Below are 23,069 nucleotides of genomic sequence, written 5' to 3' on the forward strand. Positions count from 1 at the left end.
TTTTTGCATGATTACATTTTGTTAAGGTTGCTTTGTTTTAGAATAGATTTTTGTGTTTGGAAAACGTTCATGTTAATTGCTTATTCACGTAACACTATGTTAGGATTTGTACATTTGAACTCTGTTAGGAAGTTTCTCTATATGATTATCACTGAAACTAAGGAAAACCAAAGAAAGTATAGGTAATATATTTGTGCAGTCATCTATCTTTTCAAAAAATAAATAAATTCTGGACTTTAACGCATTTATTTATGTCTTCTTAATGTGTTTAATCAAACTTGTGGAAGATCATCAGTTTTGACGTCATATTTAGACGTTTTCATATTGGGAAGTCTCACGTAATCACATACAAATTGTTTGGCTTGTTTTTACATATACTAATTTTGAAGTGAATGATTCTTAGCGTTAGCACTCTAGAAGTTAAAAAGCCAATATCTGAAGTGTACACACTGCTTAAGCGTGATGGTCAGAGACGAAAGATCGAATAACCTGAGAGTGAGGCATCTGAAAAGTTACGTAGCAGATCCAAACTGTAACTGAAAAGTACATACAAGAAATTGGCTTAGGTAACTTTGTTATAGAGGAAATGAAAGATAGACTACCAGCAAGTTGAATAGACAATCCAAGCAATGTCAAAATTAACCAGAATGAAAAAGCAAAACCACAAATCGAGAAAGGAAAGCTCATATACAAATACCTCAATGAAAACTGCAATCGACTATTTTCTACCTTTAAAGAAATGAATAGACACCCAAAAATACGATCACAGACTGACCAAAACACCACCAGATCAAAAATATACAAGACTGCAGGATGGGTAACACGACACATACAATCATGTGATCCACAACATAAACAAAGTACACCAATCACACATACTAAAAATCATACGAACACCAGCTCACAAAGCACCTCAACTGACTAACACCACTACTCTTTCAAAGACTGTAAAAAGACTTCCAACCCTCAAAGGTTTAATCAATCACTTTTTTGTAGTACATAGATTATAAGCAATCACAGGACAGGAAATAAAACCGAAAACGGAAAAATTCACTGCAGAAACAACTTTTAAGCCTAGGCAGTCGTGCTGCGCTTCCATGTGTGCTTCTTCAGAAGTCCCGACCGAATTCACTAACTATATTTGGTCAGAAAGGGTACCTTGAGTATTTACTCTTGAGTTTTCAAAGACCTGTTAAAATTAATTGACTTACCTTCCCTTTTAGACACCCTTACATGATAGTGCTTGCGTTTAGAATCGCATTGTGTATGAGGTCGAAATAACCTACTGCAAAAGATCAAGTAAAGTTGGTCGATGCCCATCGAGCTAGTCCTAAGTATTAGTCTTTCCTTTATGCATCCTGAGATCAGGTACCTAGTGGACCCGGTTAAATAAAGGATCCTTCTCGGAATTTTTCAAGATCTCTGCTGCTACATACCATTTGAATTATATTTTCATAAACAAAAGCTTTTTCAGTACTGTAAAGTTATTTTCCCCTTGATATTTTTGTTTCAGCCTGCTGTTAGTTACCTTTCGAATATTCATGCAATTAAGAAGAGATAACGTAACGGCACTACTCTTCTGTCTTAAAAATTGCAGTAACTAATATTGTAAAGGGTGTAAGCTACTATGGATTCGAATGCCGTCAATCTTAAACCAAGATTTTACTGTTAACAGTTCGAACAAAAGACTTTCCTTTATAAACCAAGAGCTCCTTTAATTAATGGTGGTTTAAATGGCTTGAAATTAAGCTTCCATGTAGGTTAGTTCCTATAGATTCATAGCGCTTACTATCATACATCTATTCAAGTGCAAAATATCATACGTTGTTATCATGCACCAGTATATAATGATAGTCGAAATTCCTAAAGCTCTAATGTATCTTAATTTTTCAATCTGAAGCAACGCTAATTTTTTAGATCTCTATAACTATTCATTATTAAAATAGTATGTATGTGTTAGAATATTAATGCGAATTATGATGAGGAAATTAAATACGTAATTTTTGTAAATTATGTATATGATTATGTAGTTGTTCGCAAAATAGGGATATTTAATTGTAAAATTAAGTTGAGTAAAGTTGAATACAATTAAGATCAAGATCATGTAATGTGTTTAATAATAAAGAAGTATAATATGGAAAATCTAGACTTAAGTCTGAATATTTATAAACATTACAATCAAGTTAAGGCAAATCATATAACAAGTAATTGTGATCATAGAATACGTCCTATGATTCTTACCATACCTTAGTTACTTGTAAAACCCTGGAAGTAAAGACGAGATTTGTCTCGGAATACGATACTATCAGGGTGAATAACATGAGCCTTATGAGAATTTTCATCTATGTTTGAAAGAATAGTTTAAAAAAATTTCAGTTGAAAATTAATGGAAGGCGTTAAAAGGAAACTGTTTTCGTGAACTTCTCAGAAATTGAAATTAAAATAAGTCCAACATCTCTCGCAACAATCTGGCCCGAGCATCTCTAGAGAAATATTCATAAATCACAATAATCGATTATGAGTAGGCTTCCAAAACAACTGTTCAGCTAAACCATTGTCCAATCATTTTTAAGTTGTTGAGTTCGGGACTTATTAAAGTGCAAATGTGAATGCGAGTTATTGGTGTGAAATGTAGTGAGAATAGTAATAACTGAAAAAGAAGAAATATGTTTATACGTGTGCGGATCATGTGTGAATAAATCATAGACTAAATACATAACTTTAAGCCGTGGTCGTGAATGATAGTATTCAATCCATAAGTCATAAAACTAGTTGAACATACCTCAAACTATTGAACACTAATTATTTGTATACCATATACTTGAAGAGCATCGGTGTGAATGTTTGGTATTAAAAAAAAAGATTTAACAGTGAGAAAATGCACAATGAAAAACGACTGGGTATAAAATATTTGATTAGAAGTTTCAGATCTAAAGAAAAGTACAGATCTTGTTTGCACCAGTAAAATAGTTTTAAAGCTATCGTAATTTAAATGTGAAGTATCCCTATACCATCAAGCTCTGGGAATATATGACGGAATCTTATATATGATACCAAATGAAAGGCGCGGCGCTAAATATCCAAGTCTGCTACCCTTTGCATATTAAAGGATGTGTTGTCAGTTACTTAGGTCGTTATACTTCACTAAGAAATCGTTACTGGGATGGGGGCAGATTGGAGTAATTCTGTTGCATTCAAACGAAAACGATATAGCTTCATCGGTATATTCTTTAGGCTGTATTAGAAGATCCAAACTTTCTAGTTGTATCCGCGGTGCAATCGTAATATCTGAAAAAACTGTGACGACGGACCACCGGTGAACTCGAGGAAGCTGTAAGAGGCTCAGAAGGAGCCGAAGACGTCCCATCCAATCACCTTTCGGAAGAATGTGTCTAGAATTCCAACGTGTAGCTTCCCAATTGGATAATGCTAATAACCCCCTGTATGCGGATTGGAAGACTGTAATGATGATTTCGTTCTCACTAAAAACTATAAATACCTGACAATTTTGTACTATGATTGACACTATTTGGAATAATATTCCTTTCATTAGTCTTCTGTCTTCTTATTGCGACTAGGAAGGGTTTTGGTGTTTTAGTGCTCTGTTATACACGGTAGCATCAAGAAAAATCAACTTTTCAAGATATAACATTGGCGACGGGGTAGAGAAAATTTTGAACCCTGTAATTGGACGAGATTCAGCCTATCTATTTTGACCAATCAGTATCCAGATTTGTCATCGGTGTCCTTGGAAGTCATTGGTTGTTAATTGATCACAGTATTTCTCACTACCCTACTGATTCAGAAAATGGCTATCCTTCCCGATCAATTGCAGCTACTACTAGAACGCCAGCAGCAGCGTTTCAGAGAGAGCCAGTCGAATGTTTTGGACAATTTACGTACGCGACTGCTAAATCTCCCATGTTTCGGAGATGTGAAAGAAATTGATGAATTGATTTCTCACTTGCATACTGAGCTCGAAAATGACTGCAGGACGTATGAATATGAAAACAAAAGCCTCTATGAATCCCTGATGATCAGTAATGCAAACGAGGCAGTCGCTCATGATCCGTCCAGCGATCCAGAATTGTCCAATTCACAAGCATGCCCTGTTGTGGGTTCAAATCCCACTGTGCCTGAAACATGTGAGGTATCCAGCTTACAAGAAGAACCCTTCGTGCCAGAAAATATTTCCCGTGCATCAAATAATGGTCAGAAATCTAATACGAATTTCAAAGATGCTGTTTATTTTAGCGACTTATTACCCACTGATGGAATTTTGAAGAGGTCTGATGAATATGTTTCACAAGAATCAAACCTTAATGACCTCATGTCTGGTGTCGCTGATTCTCATCATCTAGTCAGTCCTAGTGGACCCTCTACCCAATGCGGGAAGTATGCTTTAAATAGAATCAGACTAACTGTTACTTGGGTATATGAGGACCCAACGCTATTTCGCGGGGGAGGACGGACGCAGAAAATGTTAAAATCCGGATCTTTCAAAAAAAGAAGGGGAGGTGTTAGGATAGTCGGAAAAATATACCAATAATTATCGTGTTAAGTCTATGGTGGCCTTGGACCTTAAATGTACACTCCCTATTGGTCGGTATTTGTTCCACTTGTTAAATATTGTGTAAATGTTGTTTTCTATTTTATGGTACGATGTGGTTTGTGTGGTTAGTTTATAAATAAAGTATGTCTGAAATACAATGATTCATATCTCCGAGGCTGTGACTTGTGTTCTGGACTCAACTGGCTGGGACAGACAGCGAAGCGGGACCAATCAGGGCACTAGGTTGTTCGTACGTGTTTACGTGTCCACTGTAACCGATCGGTAAAACGCTGCTCATCATAACCTGCAGTCACACACATTACAACAAAAACATAAGTGACATGGCTGTATTCATTATTTTTTTCTAAATCCGAAGGTTTAATATTACGTCAAACTTTTTGTTCGTTATTAGGATTTATAATTTTCGAACTAAATTTTCTATATTTTACTGTTAATGTCATTGATACGACTGTTGCTTTCATTTCTTTTTTTTTCTTGGACTGCACTGTTGTGAAGTATGACGACCTTATGGAAGGTTGTAGGTGGTCTGTGATTGAATCGTCTTTTGTCTTATTTGAAAAAGACTGCCGTCATTGTGTTTGGGCTAGAAAAAATATGTTATTCTTAATATATTTGTCCAAGTTGTTATTTATATAAACTTTTTCGATCAGTTATATTCACATTAACTGTATTTACCCCAGTAGTTATTTCTAATGTACCCTAATGTAGTCTTGTGAATGAACCTATTGAAACAATCCTTTTATCAAAATTTTATTTTTATCAGTAATTTTTATTTAAAAACACTGTATTCTCTAACATCTACATAAAAATGTACATATTTAGATTACCATTTAGTAGATTTGGTAAATTAGGCACAGATGACTGTTCGAGCGCAAAACAATAGGTAACTTAAATATAGTTCATGTCTAATTACTACTTGAATCTCTTAGCTCAATTGTTAGATCGATTTGATCTTTGAAGCTAGATCTTTGTCAAAAATTCTTCTGTATTTTTTGTTGTCATCTTGTAAAGAGAAAGCAACTTAATTATGATATGGTTTCGGACATCTTTGGATAGTGAACCATTGAAAAGCAGGGAGCTATTGATAGCTATTTCATCCTAGTAATAGGATTTCTTACGAGGCGGTTCCACAACTTCACTATGAATCGAGGCCAGAACTTTCAGACCTTGCTGTTAGTGCCTTACCTTTAATCTACCATGTTGAAATTCAATGATGCGAATCCTTATCTTCACTCACTCCGTGATAAATCATTGTAATTTGTTCGCTGAGAGACAGTGAGAGCCTAGGCTTTCAGTGATTTGTCAGTTTCAATCAATCCGTTTGTTTATTTTCTCATTTTTAGTTATTCTGAACTGATACTAGGACTGTTGCAATGGGCTGTACGAATTTATTGTAATCAACCTACATCATTCTTTACAGATCACTGTGGTACAACTTTACAGTCAGATGTCGATACAGATTTATCTAGGATCTTATCTCTTTTACATGGTGAGTCTGTATATTTAATAATGTTGTTGTTCGGTCAATAAAATATTCATTCCTTATCATTTATATTATCTTTGCGTATAGCTGCAACATTTATAGTTTAAGAAAAGTATTATGTATAAGTCTTTTACAGAATGTTAAAATTGTTTTCAGTGACATTTAGAGTTGTACATATAAAAACAAAGAAATCCTAATTGAAAACGTTATTGTTTGCAATATATATAATGATTGGTAACATGCTCCAATTTCTGTCTGTCTACCGATATTAGTTTGGCATAAAAACTTCAAAGTGGTTAGGGTATATGCCGATAAATTTTTAAATCAACGGCGAACCAATATATTAGGAACTTTTTCTTATCCTGGATGAACTAATGATTAAAATTAAACTGCAGAACCAGCCATAATCAAAGTATAATATTTCATTCATGGTCGTAACCTTTTATAAGGTCTTCTCTTGGTTTCATGTGTTGTTACATACATAGTGATTGGTCTATTTCATAAATTTGTATTGTTTCTTATGGTTAGTAATTTTCTGTTGTACTTCATTTGGTATAGATTTGACCCCAAATAATTCCCCCTCCCTTGCTTATCCAACACTCACACCATTGGGTTCAGCTATTCTGTACGAACAGGTTGTAACAACGAAGCTCTTAGTAGTATGGGATCCAGATGCTCTTCATAAACCTTGTTTATATAATTCATTATCATCGTGTTCAAAATTGGGTGATGAGTTTACGCCAGAAAAAGTAAGAGGATTCTTTTATTATTCAGTGAAATATCATATTCCTTGTTTATTTCACTGAGTAACTGCTGGTTCAGTAATTGCAGTCACTTTAAATATCAACACATTTACATGGCTTTCTTTAACCGATTAAAAACTCAAAAAATTGCTACTCTAAAATAGTATATTTTATTGTCATCATTCGAATATCGAAACAACTTCACCTTGTTAAACGCACCTTGGATCGTGTCAGTTAATGTTCATATATAAATAATATCAAAAATAGTGCATTCAATATCGAGTTACTTAAACTGTTCGATATAATTCGACCAACCTTCAGAAAGCTAAACAAACATGACATCAATCACTACTCAGTAATTAGTCACTGTAAATACCTCAGTTCAACAGCAGGCTACGCAATAGGCTTGAATAGCCTAGCAGCACCATTTCAGACTGAAGCAGTTTGATGTGGGTTCAAATCCTGCAGGGGCTACTAGTTTTCTCAAGACCTAGATGTATGCCTTACGGGCGAGTAACATCTGACACAAAACCTAGACTCACGATTTCTTATCAAATACCTCGAATTACCTAATATGGGGATAATATCGATCTACACATAAAGAATTTCCAACTGGTTTTTAAATAATTGATAGTATATGTTCAGGAAACTGCCCAACAAAATAAAATTTACTCATGAAATCTTAGCAAATATCTTTACATTGTCCCAATGAAGTTCGATCTCAACATTTACATCTGACTGAATCGATGGGAATTTGATGTAGCAATTTGAGTCTTTATGACAAGAAGAAGCTTACAATATTCGCTTATATGTGTAGTTGTAATCCATAGGACAAAAAGTAATAGGAATCAAGAAATTGTGCAATAAAATGAAAATTACTCATGATAAATATAAGCTGTATAAATCTCATTACTTATTTTCCTCTTGCTTTGCCATAAAAACGATTTTATTGATACAACGTTCAGTTAATTCTCAACATTAATATTTGAATCAATTTAACCAAGAACACTTGAACAAACTTTTAGTTTAACGTTAAGCATTTCACGTAAAAATGAGTTGTGAAAAGAAAGTGGCAAACGAAACCGTTATTTTAAGTTTATGGATTTAAATTAATGATTCCACATGGAGATATTTTGACTTCAAATTGTGTTATCTGATTGTAGAAATAGTTTAGATTATATCGAATTCTGAACCCTTCTGCACCATTCTGTCTTGTTGCTATAAATTTTTAATGAATCAGTAAAAAAGACCACCTTGATTATTTGGATGTTGTTTAGTTATTCATTAAATCACACACACAGAGCTGTTAATTGTTTCGTAACCTTCTTATATATTTCACTCTATGAACACTCACCTACTACTATTAATAGCCATTAATAAGAATGGATCTTAGTCCAATGTTTTGTTTTATGAAAGATTCATAATGCATACAAAACAAATTCATAGACTTATAGATGTAAACATCAATGTAAAGTCGTTCTCACAAGTAAATCATTTCATTATGTTATACTCATTAACATCATGATAATGATAAAGTTAGTTTTACTTTGTTATTGGTAATTATTTGAAGAAATGAAATGGAAGACCGAAAAAGTAAATAAGTTTGTTTCATTTTCTGATTTAAAACAAATCTTGTCAACATGATTTTTAGTGTTAATTACGTTATTGTTTTCATTGGATTAAATTCTGTTTTTTATTTTTTTTCTAGTTAGCATTGGTTATCAAAAGTGAATCTATGCAAAAGTGTATTGAACAATTAGAAGTACAATATTTTTCATCAAATGCACAAAATTATGCAACAGATACTGTTAGAACTAAATTAGAAAGACTTATTAATTATACGGAAACATTTTCACTACCAAATCATATTGATCTAACGGAAATTGATGTTAATACAAAACCGTCGTCATTTACACAATCGAATATGATTAAGGTAGACTATTCAAAGCAAAATTATAGTCTAGACGTATCTATTGATGATGATGATATTCCAGGAGAAGAATCACTTTATCACTCCACATCGTTACATAATATCTGTAGTACAAGTTATCATTCAAAAATTTTAAAGTCTTTACCAACACCAGCAGCCAATCAGTTTGTAGATAATTCAGACAATTTTAAATATGCAGTCGAGAATAACAACAATTCGTTCGATACTCATCATCAACTTTATGAGGATGACATTACTTTGAATTCAAATGTAAAACGTAAAAATATATGTACCTGGCGTAAACAAACATACAATCGACGTCATCATTGTCATAATGGTCGTTTAGATTCAACTTCTCTTTATGCTAGTGTAACAAATTTAATGAATGATGATCATTCTCAAATGTTTTGTTTAGCTGACAGAATAATTGAAGTAAGTGTTTTATAAAATAAGAAAGTTTGGTTCAGTGAAGAATTCTTTTTTCGGCTAATTCTTTATCAAAACTGTACAATAGCAAGTATGTACTTTTTTCAGCATGATAATAATTACAATAATAATGATAATAAAATTATTTTAAATATTATCATCTTAAAAAATCAGTATATATTTGCAATCGTACAGCTTTGTAAATGAATTTGACGAAAAGAGAACTCTTCTCTGAACCTATATTTATTATTTTATGTCTCGATGGGTAAGGGTTTCATGCTAATGATTTCATTTTTATTAATTCACTTGATGTAATCTGTTAATCGGAATTTGTTGTTTATTATTAAATTAAAGATCTATAAATAGGTGATTATATCTTCGGTTGATTATCATCTATTTACATTCAATGTTAAGTGCTTGTATGAGCTCTGAATACATAATATAGTGATGCGTTGAATAAGGAGGCATCCCAACATCCGAGATTACCTGCAGAGTAGTTAATTTTATTTAGAAACTATTTATGAAATAAATTAAAAATGTAAACTCGTACGGTATCCACACTTTTTACTGAGCTCGTGTACAATCACATGAAAGTGCTCCTTAAAATGGATATAGAGGGAAATTTGTAACAACGTACGGTAAGACGTGACATCTGATATATGTGTCCAAATTAAAGTGACAGATGACGTCGAAACATGAACGAAGATCATCAAATATGGGAACCGATACAATAAAAAGAACGTCCAATAGATACTAGAGAGCTCAAAAATCACATATCAGGTTCAATAAGCGTTTCTAGATGACTGTTAAAAATACCTCGTCACATCTTTCTAATGACATTGGCTATATAATCGTTTATACCTACCTGTACTAGCTGTTCGTTACGTGTTTATACATCTTCAGTAACTAAATTTTAATACATAATATTCAGGTTTCGTTTTTCTTTATTTCTGTTGTTAATATTTTCGGCACTGAATTAATCTGCCTTCGGAATTTCAGTACTACAAACCCTTCGATTTTCTTTGATTTAAACTGTGTAGCAACAGTATTTATAATAAAAAAAACTGACATTTTAGGGTTCATTTAAAATTCACACCCTTGATGTGATTTGATATAATTAACTTGTTTTTACGGGTGGTATCAACAGATTAAACCGATGCCAGATTCAATATATTGGTTACCATTTAGCATCTACGAAAAAGCAATTTATCAACTAAGTATAAGTTTATGTAACCCACATTAAGCCATTCTTTTTAATGTGAAATTCAACTACGCTATCGGGTTAGTCATCTGACGTCAAGAAGTTCAAAGATGGGAACTTAAATCCTTACAATATACCTATTGAATAATGTTAAGTATTTACCTACTTCTCTCTTCTAGCACTTCTTTTTCTCTATATTTAAAACACTTTCCATCATATTTTTTCTCTGTTTCAAAATATCCTTTTAGGCTATGCCTAGGCGTATTGTTAATCTTCATAATCAAAATTGTGATGATCTGCTATCAACCCATGTAGATTATGATAATAATTATAATGGTGAAGAGTCCCATTCTTCTTCTATCCAGTTTTCTGATTCAGCTTTAGGTGAAAGTATTGCTTTGAGTCGAGCACCAGTTGACCAACTCAAATCACATTCTTCATTGTTGCATTATGAACCATTCACTTTAGCCACTAATACTAATTCTATTACTAACCCTATTCAGCTAACAAATAATGATGATACAAACAAATATTCAGTTAAAATCTTTCCAAATATAACAACAAAATCATTTAGTAATAATCATAAAAATAATAAATCAATTGGTTCATTTAATTCACTTCCATCGAAACGACCTTATCGTGATAAATATTTGACATTATATAACAGTTTTAGATATCGTGGTGTTGGCATCGATGATTATCCAGAGAATAAAGTGAATCATCAGTTAAAAAGTGCTTTACTTAGTTTTCATGAACCTTTGAGAAGAAGATCATATTTTACTCCTCCTATTCAAAAAAATAAAAGTAAATTGAAAACTTTCAATGATGATGATGAAATCAGTGTTGAATTGAATTCTCATGAAACGTACGTGTAATTTTATGATTACGATACATTATTTTTTATTGATAGCTTGCTAACAAACTAGATAACCATTGAAAATAATGCTTCCGTAGTATGTAACTCATCAGGAGTATGAATCCACTACTACGATAAGCATGACATCCAATTTTTTTCGAATTAAAATTGAACCATTCGTTTCTGTTTATGTCTTAAATTATAGTTGAGTGTTTCAGCTTGCACAAAATATCTTACGCAAAAGATAAGTTCGCACTCTTTATAGACTTGATGGATTGTGGAATCCAGGACTCAGGTTTTGTCCTTTTTAGGATGCATCAAATAAAATCGATTAAAGGGTAATTCAAACCATTACAGATGAAATTGAATGCCTACTTTGCGATCTAGCGGCTCTCTGAACTCAGTAGCTCAATGGACAACGCGCTGAGCGTTTGAAGCGAAATTTGGTAAGTTCTATCCTTAAGGTTTACATCGGTACTCGGATGCAGATACATCAGCTGAAGAGTTCCAAATAGGACAATGCCACTTCTAGTCATAATCGATTTAATCTGTAAAACTTGTAGCTTAAGTGTCACATTGAGGCAGTCTGCATATATACCAATTTATGACTCAGAATTCAGTCGAAAATATCAACAGTATTAAAAATTAAATTAATTATAAATAATTAGGATTAAATTGTCTTAATGATCTCACGAGTTACACTTTGCCTTCTGACCTAAACCATAGATACGAGGGTTATCACAATTCTGATCATTACTTTTAATTCAACAATTGATTTTGAAATAGGTTGTTCCTAGCCAATGATGTGCAACGTACGTTGACTAATTGAACTATATTCATAGTTTAAATTACGAATTGATTTCAGCTATACCACCACGGAAAACCTGAAATCACTGGACATATTTTGTCCTAGAATGAAACTCCTCATCAGAGCACATCCACAATCATGTTACAGAGAATCAAGATTTGAACCTTTCGTCTCGCATGCGAATTGATTATACTTAGTTACTAGAAATCGGTAGTCCAATATTCGGTATTACTCTGAGTTTATGTCCACTGGTAGGTTCCCAAAGAATTGAAAATGAAATTGTAAAACGTTTTAATTAGTTTTGAAAATTTTATACATTCACTCCACCTCCATTTTCCAATAATTGTTTTAATGTCTTTATTATTTATAGTGGAGTTATCACGTCAAATTCAATGTTCGATACACCTTTTAGTTCTACTAGTTTTATGAGTTCAGATTTAAATAATGAAAATGATTTTGATGTACTTCGATATGATCGTCAAGGGAAATCATTAAGCGCTTTCAGTTTAAATAGTCCACCACCGTCTACAGCACAAATTGCTGAACATTTTAATGCAGTACCAGGAAAATTTATGGAAACTGACTTAAGTAGATTAACTCTATCGGATATGGAACAGAAACGTTTATACGAAGCAGCCAAAATTATACAGAAATATTATCGAGCTTATAAAAAACACAATCAGTCGGCGATTATTCAAAATAATAAGAAGAAATTGTCCAATACATTTATACCTAATCATATTTTATGCTCTTCATCAAACCATGATTATACTACTGAAACAGATTTAAGTACTTTTGATAAATCCTTATCCAATAATAATGCTTATTCAAAAAGTGTGTGTGATGTTAACAACACGCATCAGATTGTACACCAACTTCAGCAGAATAGCAATACTTTCATCTCTCTAACTGATAAACAAGAATGGAATAATGATGTTTTACTGGGTTTCGAAAATGATACATCTGTAGGCCTTGAAGTGGAAATAGAAACATCATACGATAATACAATAACCAATGATAATGATAATTCATATCAAGTTCAGTCTATTCAGTCTGGTCAATTGTCTTTACCTGGAGAAACAAATTCCAATTGTTGTTTGAAAACAACAACTAACTTTTCCAATTGTATCTCAACTTCAATACAATCATTGAATTCACCACAACCATCAATGACTTCATCATCCAGTGGGCCATGTAATAAAGAAATTGAGGCTGCAATTATTATTCAAAGTTATTATAGACGTTATAAACAGGTACTTAGTATATTTATCTGTCGTTTATTTACTTTCCATTGTAACCAGTAACGTATTGACTTATTTAATGGAAACTTTCCATGAGACAATTATTATTGAATATTTGTTAGAAATTATTCTTTATGAATGCTATAGCATGTTTGTGTCATCTTCTATTTCGCGTCATTTGATTTACAGACAAATAGAAATGAATTCACCTTACTTCACAATGTTCGTTAATTTTGCTTTAGAAAAATTAATGTGACACGACAATTTCTCTTGTTTCTTGTCTTTTTTGAACTCATTTTGGAAAAAATTCATCAGATTTATATTATGACAATTAAGCTACTTAACTTGACTAACATTAAGATGAATTTTTCTTAGTATAATGTGGCTGGAGGAAATTGGGAAAAAGTCCTCGATCTAGGTTTCGTACTGATTGATAGACATCAATAAGGTGTATCTACGATCTTCTGAAAACTGATCACTAGAAATTCAAACCAGTTCCACATAGCACCGCAGTCAGAGATTTTAGCAATTGGCTATTTGAATTATGACTGACCTGTGGAACTCTAATAATAACACAAATCGGTAACTTAATGAATATTTGAGTTCATCGAGAAGAGCTACTGAATGCTCGGTGTCTACAAAGATTATAACGTGTTTGTGTATATGATTAATTGTAGCATTCAACTTTTTTTTTCTATTTCATTAGTATGCATATTATAAACGATTATGTCAAGCTGCACTTTTAATTCAAAATCGATATCGTTGGTATGTAGATCGAAAGAAGAATAGTAATAGCGCGGGAGTTTCAGCTGGTCATAAACTTAGAAAACCTAGATCAAGTCAATGTAATAATCCACGATACAGGTTTGTGTTTAGTATCAATATTCAAGTGTCTTGTTTTATTTTTAGTTAATGCAGTCTTATGTTTATTTTAACAAATCTAGCTGGTTAGAAACCGCACGGCTATCATAACCAGTGAATAGACTCTTTGAATGAAGTGGCTCAGGATCGTTCGAACTTGCGTAAATACACTCACTCTTTGACTTTCTTCAGAACTCTAGTCTCGAAGTTTCCTTGAAACGTTTTTCCACTAAACGTTTCTGTTATTCTGAGATACGTCTTGAAATAATTTATTTTCGCTGTGCTAACGTGGTATGGCAACTTGAACTGCTGTGGACATAGATTTCAGGTTGTACATTGTAGATGCCTAACTAATTAACTGATATAGCTCATCATCCGAACCTTTTTATGGAGTTAAATGACATGGAATGAACAGTAAAAATCCTAGTGTTAACCACCGGCTCGCTACTGTTTATTGGAATATGTAGTAACAACGTGTAATCTGAAAATTGTTTTGATTAGGGACTGAACTTAGATGAAAAGCTGTTGACAAATTAAAGTCGAATGAACAGTTGTTTTACACGGGATTAAACCCCAAGTCTTTCAAATCTTAGTAGGACTTACTTTGATTATTAACCTTTTTACATAATTCAATTATGCATTTAAGACGACAACACAATTTCAAACCGATGTCAGCCACCATCTCATGTCTATATTCAAATAATCAAGTTTTTTTCAACCATCGAAAAATACGAATGGCTAAAGCGTTTTGTATATTGCTGAACACTACTGCATCCAATCAAAAGGAAAGCCTAAATATCCACCAAACTTCAAGTACTTATCCAAACAGTCAAATCAGGCACACCTGTTAACACACACAAATCAGCTCTACATCTTCACATTACGAATTTTACATTTTTCATACCCACCTAGATATGCATCGATAAACACAAAAATTGTCTCACCTTTGGCCTGAGTGATGTAACATTAGCATGATCAACTTTGTTCGCATAGTACATAATACCTTTTTTGTTCCTCTATGCTAGTTAAAATTAATTTTAATTCGGTTGTTCATTGTGATCTGAAATCAGTTAATGAAAACTAGGAAGCAGTGGATCCCTACTATGCGACTGCCTCACCGAAAATGGAAAATGGTTGAACCAATGTCATTAATTGATTGACGGTAAACACGCAAACCATTGGTCGCTGACTCAGTGACCTAAACGTTAGGCGTTCGCTACGAGACGTAGACGTCCTAAGTTTTATGTCCGGTCGGTTAGTAAGTGGGCACGACTGAGGAGTCTCACATTAGGATCAAACACCTGTCCAGTCCTTCCTGGTTTGCATTGGTTGTCGAACTTGTATCGATTCCTGCTCTGAATAATATTCAGCAATCTCCATAAACTTCTATATTGACATTTATTTATTTTGTTGAAGAGCTGATTTACAATTCACGAAATGTCAAAAATTCAGTTTTCTACTCATTGAAATATTTCAAATAGATTTTTATCTGTATTAGTATAATTACATATGGCAACAATTTTTCCCTCCATGTAAACGCACATTACATTTATACATTGTGGATAATATACTTCATTTTCTTCTAGGTCAGTATGTACACGAAAACCAAAGGTGAATAATAACACAGGTGGTGAAGTAAATATTGGGTAAGATCAGTTAGTGTGATAGATTAATCTTTTTTGTGAACATTTAGTTTACTAGAATACTAAACAGTTTGTCTTTTTGCTTATATCATGTTAAATACCACTAAAGATACTTTATAAACACAATTGAATGCCGGTTGAATAGTTTAAAGATTAAGCGTCTGCACATGGGGCTGAAGGTCTTGGGTTTGATTCTCATTGTCAGGGTAGTGAGTGAGCACTGATGGGGAGTCCCATACTAAGACGAATCGGTCGTCCAGTACTTCCTAGTTTAATTTTGGTCGGTTGATGATTTAAACGATACTGTATACAGTGCTTACTGTATATGCAAATAAAATAAGCTTACTGTCGATAAGGGAAAATGTGATAAAATGTTAGTTAGTTAATACCATCAAGATGGGGAGACGGTGGTCCTCAGTATTAGCCTGCAACATAGCTTCATTCAGTCTTCTTTCTCACTTCCGACGTTTTAATCAGCAGTTTATGTGAATAATCAACAGGTTACAATTTTTTTCATTTCATTTTAGTCTTTGTGTTTATTTCACCTTCTAAGTGTATCCTCTCCTTCCTTCACTTAATACCACCCATCTAGTGTTCGTCTCCGAAAACCTATTGTCTCAGTGAGTAATGATAGTTATTTACCAATGACTTAAATAGTAACAGTGATGTAGTATTGTCGTATTATTATTGTAATTCCTCTATCGTGTTTTCTTGGTCATAATGTTGTCTATACTATGTTTTGTCGTAAATTGTTAAAGTATGTTTCTTTTATTTTATTAACAATCCTTTATTGTTCAATGGTATCACAGTTGTCGTATTAAAAATGTAAGTGGTGTGATTTCACTAAACAAATCGATCGCACAAGTTGAAAAAGATTACTAAAATAATTTAGGCATAAGGTGAAACTGGGGAAACATATATTTTGATTTAAGTTGTTACATTTAAATTGTTATTCTGTACTAAAAGAACAACTCTCAATTACACGCTTGTTTTTTGTAAAAAATCAGACTCCCTGTTATATTGTTAGTTGTCAAATTTAATTCTTTCCCCACTATTCAAGTCAGAATTCGACAAAACTTTGAATAATTCATTTCTTTTCCTGTTGTTCATGAAGATGGATTGAACTTAAATATTATTTAATAGTGTTTACCACTGAATTTTGACTTTAAAGGTATGGTGTTCTCTGTGAGATTTAGTTTTTCAATTTGTTTTCCTCTCCATCTTACTTCAATCTGTAATGACAACTATCATCACATCATCATATCTGTTGTCTATTCAGTTTATATACATTTCTATCTTATGTTTTGCCATAATACTATTCATTAAATATTCCGTTTTTTTTGTCGCTTGCTACTATTCTGTAGATTTCCGGATGCATAAGACATCGATCCGCTACCCGGTTATCTTCATTCAACAACACTCCTTATATCCCTTTAATCAATTCACATCATGTAAATTCACCTTCAAGATTTATTTGTTTTGAAGAGCATTTAATTGAATCCTATGATAATCATTCACAACGTTTTTCAAATAATTCATCTATTGTTTAAATGATAGTAATGTTTATACTTAGTTCAATGTTTATGTTATCGCTATTTGTGTGTTGTATTGACATTGTTCATTTCATTCGATGAGGGCCTTTGTGCTTTAAACTTATTTAATTTTCATTCATTTTGATATACATGTTATGCAATTGTTACAAAGATGATTTTTATTCATTTATTTACTTTTCCTCTATTTTCCGACAATTTGCTCACAGGTGATAAAATTAATTTTCATTTCTCTCGAGACAATAATAATAACAATGATAGAAATATAATATTATTTCAATTAGTTATGACAGCTATATTTTTGTTCATGTTTGTTTGCCTTTTGCCAGCCGTTTTTTTTTTTCATTTTTAGTTTCTCTTCATCCTGAATTTACTTAATCGTATTTCGACTCTGTCGTTTCTGCATAACTTCTTTCCATCAAATCGTGATCTCAAAGACAACTTTACTCATGATTTATCTTGTCAGTTTTATTCTTCTTTCACTCATGTGTCTAACATTTTCATCTTGATGGACACAAGAAATCGATACATGTACTTACGCCTGTTACCCTTTGTGGGGGATCATAGGTCACCCACCAGCATTCTCCATAGAACTCTGTCCTGGACACACGTACACACAGTAACAATAGCACCATTATTGACACTTGGCTTTGTGGTTTTGCTTTCAGGTTATTTTGTTTATATTTATGTTCTTAGTATTTCTTTAACTATTATTGTAACCTAGTCTTTCCTCTGAAAAAGACTCATTTTCCTTATTCATTTATAGATAATTGATTACACCCACGCACAAGTGATGAAAACCACTGTTTTTAGAAATAATTATCTACTCACAGCCGTCGACTTCCTATTTATCTTTGTTATTATTAAAATTATTGCTTTTTGCTAATTTACTTGAACAGATGAAGCAACCTAGAAAAAAAAGATCATAATATTTATTTATTATTGAATGCGTCAATGTTTACCTTTTAGTTTTCTTTTAATTGACAGACTGGTTTGTATGATTTAAAACTGTATCTATATGACACCATCAGTTGTTGATCAGTCAATCAGTCATATACAACGCAGGACCAGGAACATATATACATCGGTCCAAGTTGCCATACCTCATTAGCACAACAAGATGAACACCCAATTCATAGAAGCAGTTATTTCAATAGTAATAATATATAATAAAAGGATTGCATATAAGGATATGATTTAGGGAGAAATATTTAGTGGTTCAACTATCTCAGTCGATGAATATCCACAACATCATCAAATGTTTTATAATCAATCACTGGCATCTTTCGTTTAGCTTCACCATTACTTACCCGGCAGATGCTGGCAATATTTCTAAGATATATGTGATCAAGTGCTAGAAAATTACGAATATCCTCTACCCTTAATTGCCACGTTTTGCAGCCGTAATGTAGAACAGAATAAACTGCGTACGTTTATTGATATAAGGATATTTCTACTTCGACATCGGTAACGTAAGTTAGCAAAAGCCAAACGAGCTTTTTGAATCCGTGCAGAGATTTAGTCAGACACCAACCAATTAAGGTTGATCAGACCTTCAAGATAAGTGAAGTTGTCGACGCGTTCGTCTACTTCACTCTCTATTCTTAGTTCAGGTGTTGATGCAGGCCAGTATTGATGCAACAAATTGCGTTTAGAGGGGAAAGAAATGAATTCCAAACATCCTGGCATTGTTGCTCAATGCTACCGAAGACTGTATTTTATCAGCGTCTTCACCAAACAGGTCTTTGTCATCTGCGAATATTCTGACGGCGGGAACGCTATTTCCAGCAGTAGGTCTGTGATGAAACTAAACAAAAATGGAGGTAAAGAACAGCCTTGTCGGACACCACTTGAGGTTGCGAAATCAGATGACAGTTCGCCATAAGCTCTGGCTCGACTGGTAGTGTTCAAGTAAAGATCCCTCACAAGATTTATGTATTTTTGAGACACTGCCACAGACCTTTTCGGTCTACACAGTCAAATGCCACTTCTAATCGAGAGAACTATCCTTGTCGGACATCGATAAGCATTCCTGTGTTCTAAGATCTGACGAATGCTGAACATGTGGTCGATGCCGCCACGACCAGATCTGAAGCCAGCCTGTTTTTTGGTGTTTGCAGTTCACGAGTCTTAGGCGCCCGATAATCATTGAGGCTGGTATTTTAGATGGTATATTAGTCAAACTAATCCCTCTATGGTTGTCAAAGGATGATTTTGACCCTTATATATTGAGACTAGTAAGGTGGTATTACGTCCAACTCCCAGATTTTAGCTAAAATATCAGTTAACCCAACCATTAAAACGACTACCATACATAAAAACCTCTGGGGTTAATCCATGTTACATTCCGGCTGTTTGAAAATAGTGGGTAGATGCAGAGTAACTGAACTGCTCCTTAGTGTTTCGCCCATCGTTTTAAAAGTCGGGAATGAAAGCAGATAAGGGTCACCTTTTTCCGAGATTGTTTCACTAACAATTAACTTTTTATTCGAGTTTCTTTTATTAGTCTGAAGAGCTGTCTTGCGTTACCTACAGTCACTGCCTTTCGTCGCGTACCACTGTTCACGGTCGTTCCTTAGACTTTTGGTTAACAAAAATTTCCTCTCTTTCCGCTCTTCATTGTGTTCAGAGCCCGATGGGATGAGTTTACAAGAATGCATCAGTACAATAGACTTAGTAGAGTAGTTTTTCGTGACCCTTTGGTTCAAGTCACTAATAGATGTCGCTGCTGTTCGTATATCTTTCGAAACAACATCTTGTTTCCAGAACTGCCTAAGTGTGACTTTACTTATTCCTGAGTTCAACTCGAATAGGTCTTCTTACTGTGGCTTTTCTGTGTCCAGTGAGGCACAAGCAAATGTGTGCCCGTATTAGAGCATGACCAGGGTCTAAAATGTATTGTAGAACGAGAGGCAGTCTTCCACCAAGTCTCTACGTCATTGGCATGGTGCAAGATGTCGCCATCTTAGATGATGTCTTTCCTTATGCTTAAACTTAGCGGGTCAGGAATGAACTGTTGTCTGAGCACAGTTGCAGCAGATATCACCATTATCTGTTCGCTGAGCCGGAATAAGAAAATACCCACTGAAATGTCTTTCTGTTTGGTTTAAGCTACTTAATTAGGCATTAAAATCACCGAGTACTATGTCTAAGTGCTTAGCCTTTAGAAGAATCTCAAAAAGCTTTCTGTAAAACTCACCTTTCACTTCATCAGGGCAGCAGTCAGTGGGAGCGTAGGCAGAAGTGAAATAAAGGCAACGACGTGCTTCCGAGTTCTTAAGAAACCGTACAGCACATACGTGACTGTCAACAGGGATCTATTCCAACAGTGCTTGTTCTGCCCTCATACTTAGTGCTATGCCTACACCCGCCACACCACTAAAATTTTCAGTCAAGTCGCCAAACTCGTCGGCTCTCCGTTTTGGCTAAGTGAGATCAAGTGAATAATCACACTAATATCCTGTGTGCGTGTTTTAGAGACATAGGATACATAAACGTTGTTAGACTCCAGAGAGGGCAGTATCGTCGTTATGCTGATTGTCTGAGGGAAACACCTTAATGCCGATACACCTCTCTACAGTCAGTAGTACGACTTCGTCCTCGGACGTTGAGTTTGTGGCTTTTAGTTTTGCCGTTCTTTAACCGATCTACCTGGCATGGTAGAATCTTGAGGAACGATTGTTCTAGAAAATATAGCACAATTAATTCATCACAACAGGCAAGCCCGACCATCACATGAACGTAGCAGCAGCAGTAGAAAAAATGATATGATATCATGCGTAGTCGTTCTATTTTACAGACAATAGTATCGAACTATATGTAGTAATGTCCAAGTTCAAGCTGCTACATTGTATGCAGTGGCCATATGAGAAAGAAATCAACAAAGCCATGAAAAGACAAGTAGAACAGAGCGAATAGATGTGAATTTATTCTTTACTATTATTTTCAACCCTGAGGTGGTCCTTTCTGGATACTCGTCACAAATAGTTTCATAGCCAACTAATCATCTAAAAAATCCTTATTAACAAATTCTCTTAGGAGTTAACCAGGTGAAATTATATATTAACATCATGGAGAAGTCATACGTGGAAATTATAATCTATTTCCGTATTCATTTCTTTTTGTGGTTACAAATTTCAGGACAACCATCGTTTTGTTCAACATTGCAAATACACTTTGCCGACGAGTATCAACAAGAACAAATCCTAGATACATTGCTTCCTACTACTAATTACCTTCCACTGATTGACATGAAATCTATAACCTGATGAAAATTAAAACAATATTTTGTAGATAAGAATAAATAAATATCCATATTTGTTCAACACAACACTTCATCGTTATGATTTGTCAATACACAGCAAATAAGATGATGAATATCATTAAAATAAAATATTTTTTCATATTATATAATGCATTATGACAGAAATAAGAACCTATAATGTTTTCACGTAAGTTTCTAACATTCAGTGAAAGAAGACAAATTCGACACTGAATAAATATCATCAGTACATTTAAATGTAAAAAAAAAAAAATAAACGAAAAGCCAAAACGCAAACTTCTCTTAACAACAGCAACAACAACACCGACAATAAAAACAATAACAATCTAAATAATTATCACAATAAGAGAAAATTTATTATACATACAGCCAGTCAAATGTTTACACAAAGAATTTTGAAATACATAAAGTTCACATGATGATGTGATGTAGTTTTTTCTGCTTTTAGCGAAAGACAATGAAAACACATAGTATACACAAATTTTATGTGTATTATACTATAGGGAAGACCACATATAATTGTGGGCATCATCCAACGTGAAATAATCCATTAAATTAGAAATATTTCAGAAAGATATATTTCTTTTCCGTCACGTTATTGACCAAATAATAATAATAATAATACTCATAAATTAAAATTATACTGAGATAATAAATGAGGTGATCCAGTCAACATTAACAACAATAAACCTAATTCAATCAATATAGATTCGTTGTTTCCACTTCTTACATTCAATAATGATTGTAGACAAATTCATTGAAGATAGAGAACAAAAGTTAGAAGAAAGAAAGAAAGCAAAAATATTTTTAAAAAAGGTGGAAGAGAAGGCAATATAATTTAACCGGATAAAATGCATATCAATTAATATCAATCATAAGAATCACTATTATAAGTGATAATTATATCAAAGAACTTAACAACTATTTCTATGACAGAAGAAGCAACAAAGCTAGAAGAACATAAATTAAACAAATAAGACAAAAACAAAATGAAATGATCATCATTTGAGATCATATAGATACATACAAATGATAGATATTGACTTATAATTAAGTTTATAACGAAGTTGAATAATTATATTATATTATAAACGTGATGATAATTATCATTATTGATTTATGTATAATTACTGAAATCTGTTTTCAATTTAATCGATGATAAATTCGATTGAGGATTATGTTTCAGAATTGTTTGATTGTTATGAATGAATGGGATATTATTGGTTAATTGATATTTCGAATGATTATAATCATGATTGGTATTATTATTATTATTATTACTATTATTATTATTATTATTATTATTATTATTATTATTATTATTATTATTATTATTATTATTATTATTATTATTATTAGTAGTAGTAGTAGTAGTAGTAGTAGTAGTAGTAGTAATTAATGGAGTAGAGAATTTCATTGCATTTTCTAAACGTAATTTAAAATCATTAAGAAGTTGAAACGTTGAACGAAAT

At 33.1% G+C, this 23,069-nt stretch overlaps 1 protein-coding gene across 3 annotated transcripts in view; it reads left to right on the plus strand.

The window, feature by feature from the left end:
- The window catches only part of MS3_00006689 (uncharacterized protein), a 76,350-nt gene extending 53,541 nt beyond the window's left edge, over nucleotides 1-22,809 (plus strand). The window contains exons 19-27 of one of the 3 annotated variants that reach the window (XM_051214900.1): nucleotides 27-6,062; nucleotides 6,615-6,805; nucleotides 8,508-9,161; nucleotides 10,605-11,221; nucleotides 12,391-13,273; nucleotides 13,968-14,125; nucleotides 15,709-15,768; nucleotides 16,358-16,385; nucleotides 17,130-22,809. In XM_051214900.1, the coding sequence (XP_051068085.1) occupies nucleotides 27-186 (160 nt within the window). In that variant the 3' untranslated portion in view covers nucleotides 187-6,062; nucleotides 6,615-6,805; nucleotides 8,508-9,161; ... (4 more) ...; nucleotides 16,358-16,385; nucleotides 17,130-22,809. The remainder of the gene's footprint in view (nucleotides 1-26; nucleotides 6,063-6,614; nucleotides 6,806-8,507; nucleotides 9,162-10,604; nucleotides 11,222-12,390; nucleotides 13,274-13,967; nucleotides 14,126-15,708; nucleotides 15,769-16,357; nucleotides 16,386-17,129) is intronic. The other 2 variants (XM_051214901.1, XM_051214902.1) reach the window with 2 other exon arrangements.
- Nucleotides 22,810-23,069: the final 260 nt, after the last annotated feature.

This window comes from Schistosoma haematobium, chromosome 2, assembly GCF_000699445.3.
Source record: "Schistosoma haematobium chromosome 2, whole genome shotgun sequence".
Taxonomy (NCBI): domain Eukaryota; kingdom Metazoa; phylum Platyhelminthes; class Trematoda; order Strigeidida; family Schistosomatidae; genus Schistosoma; species Schistosoma haematobium.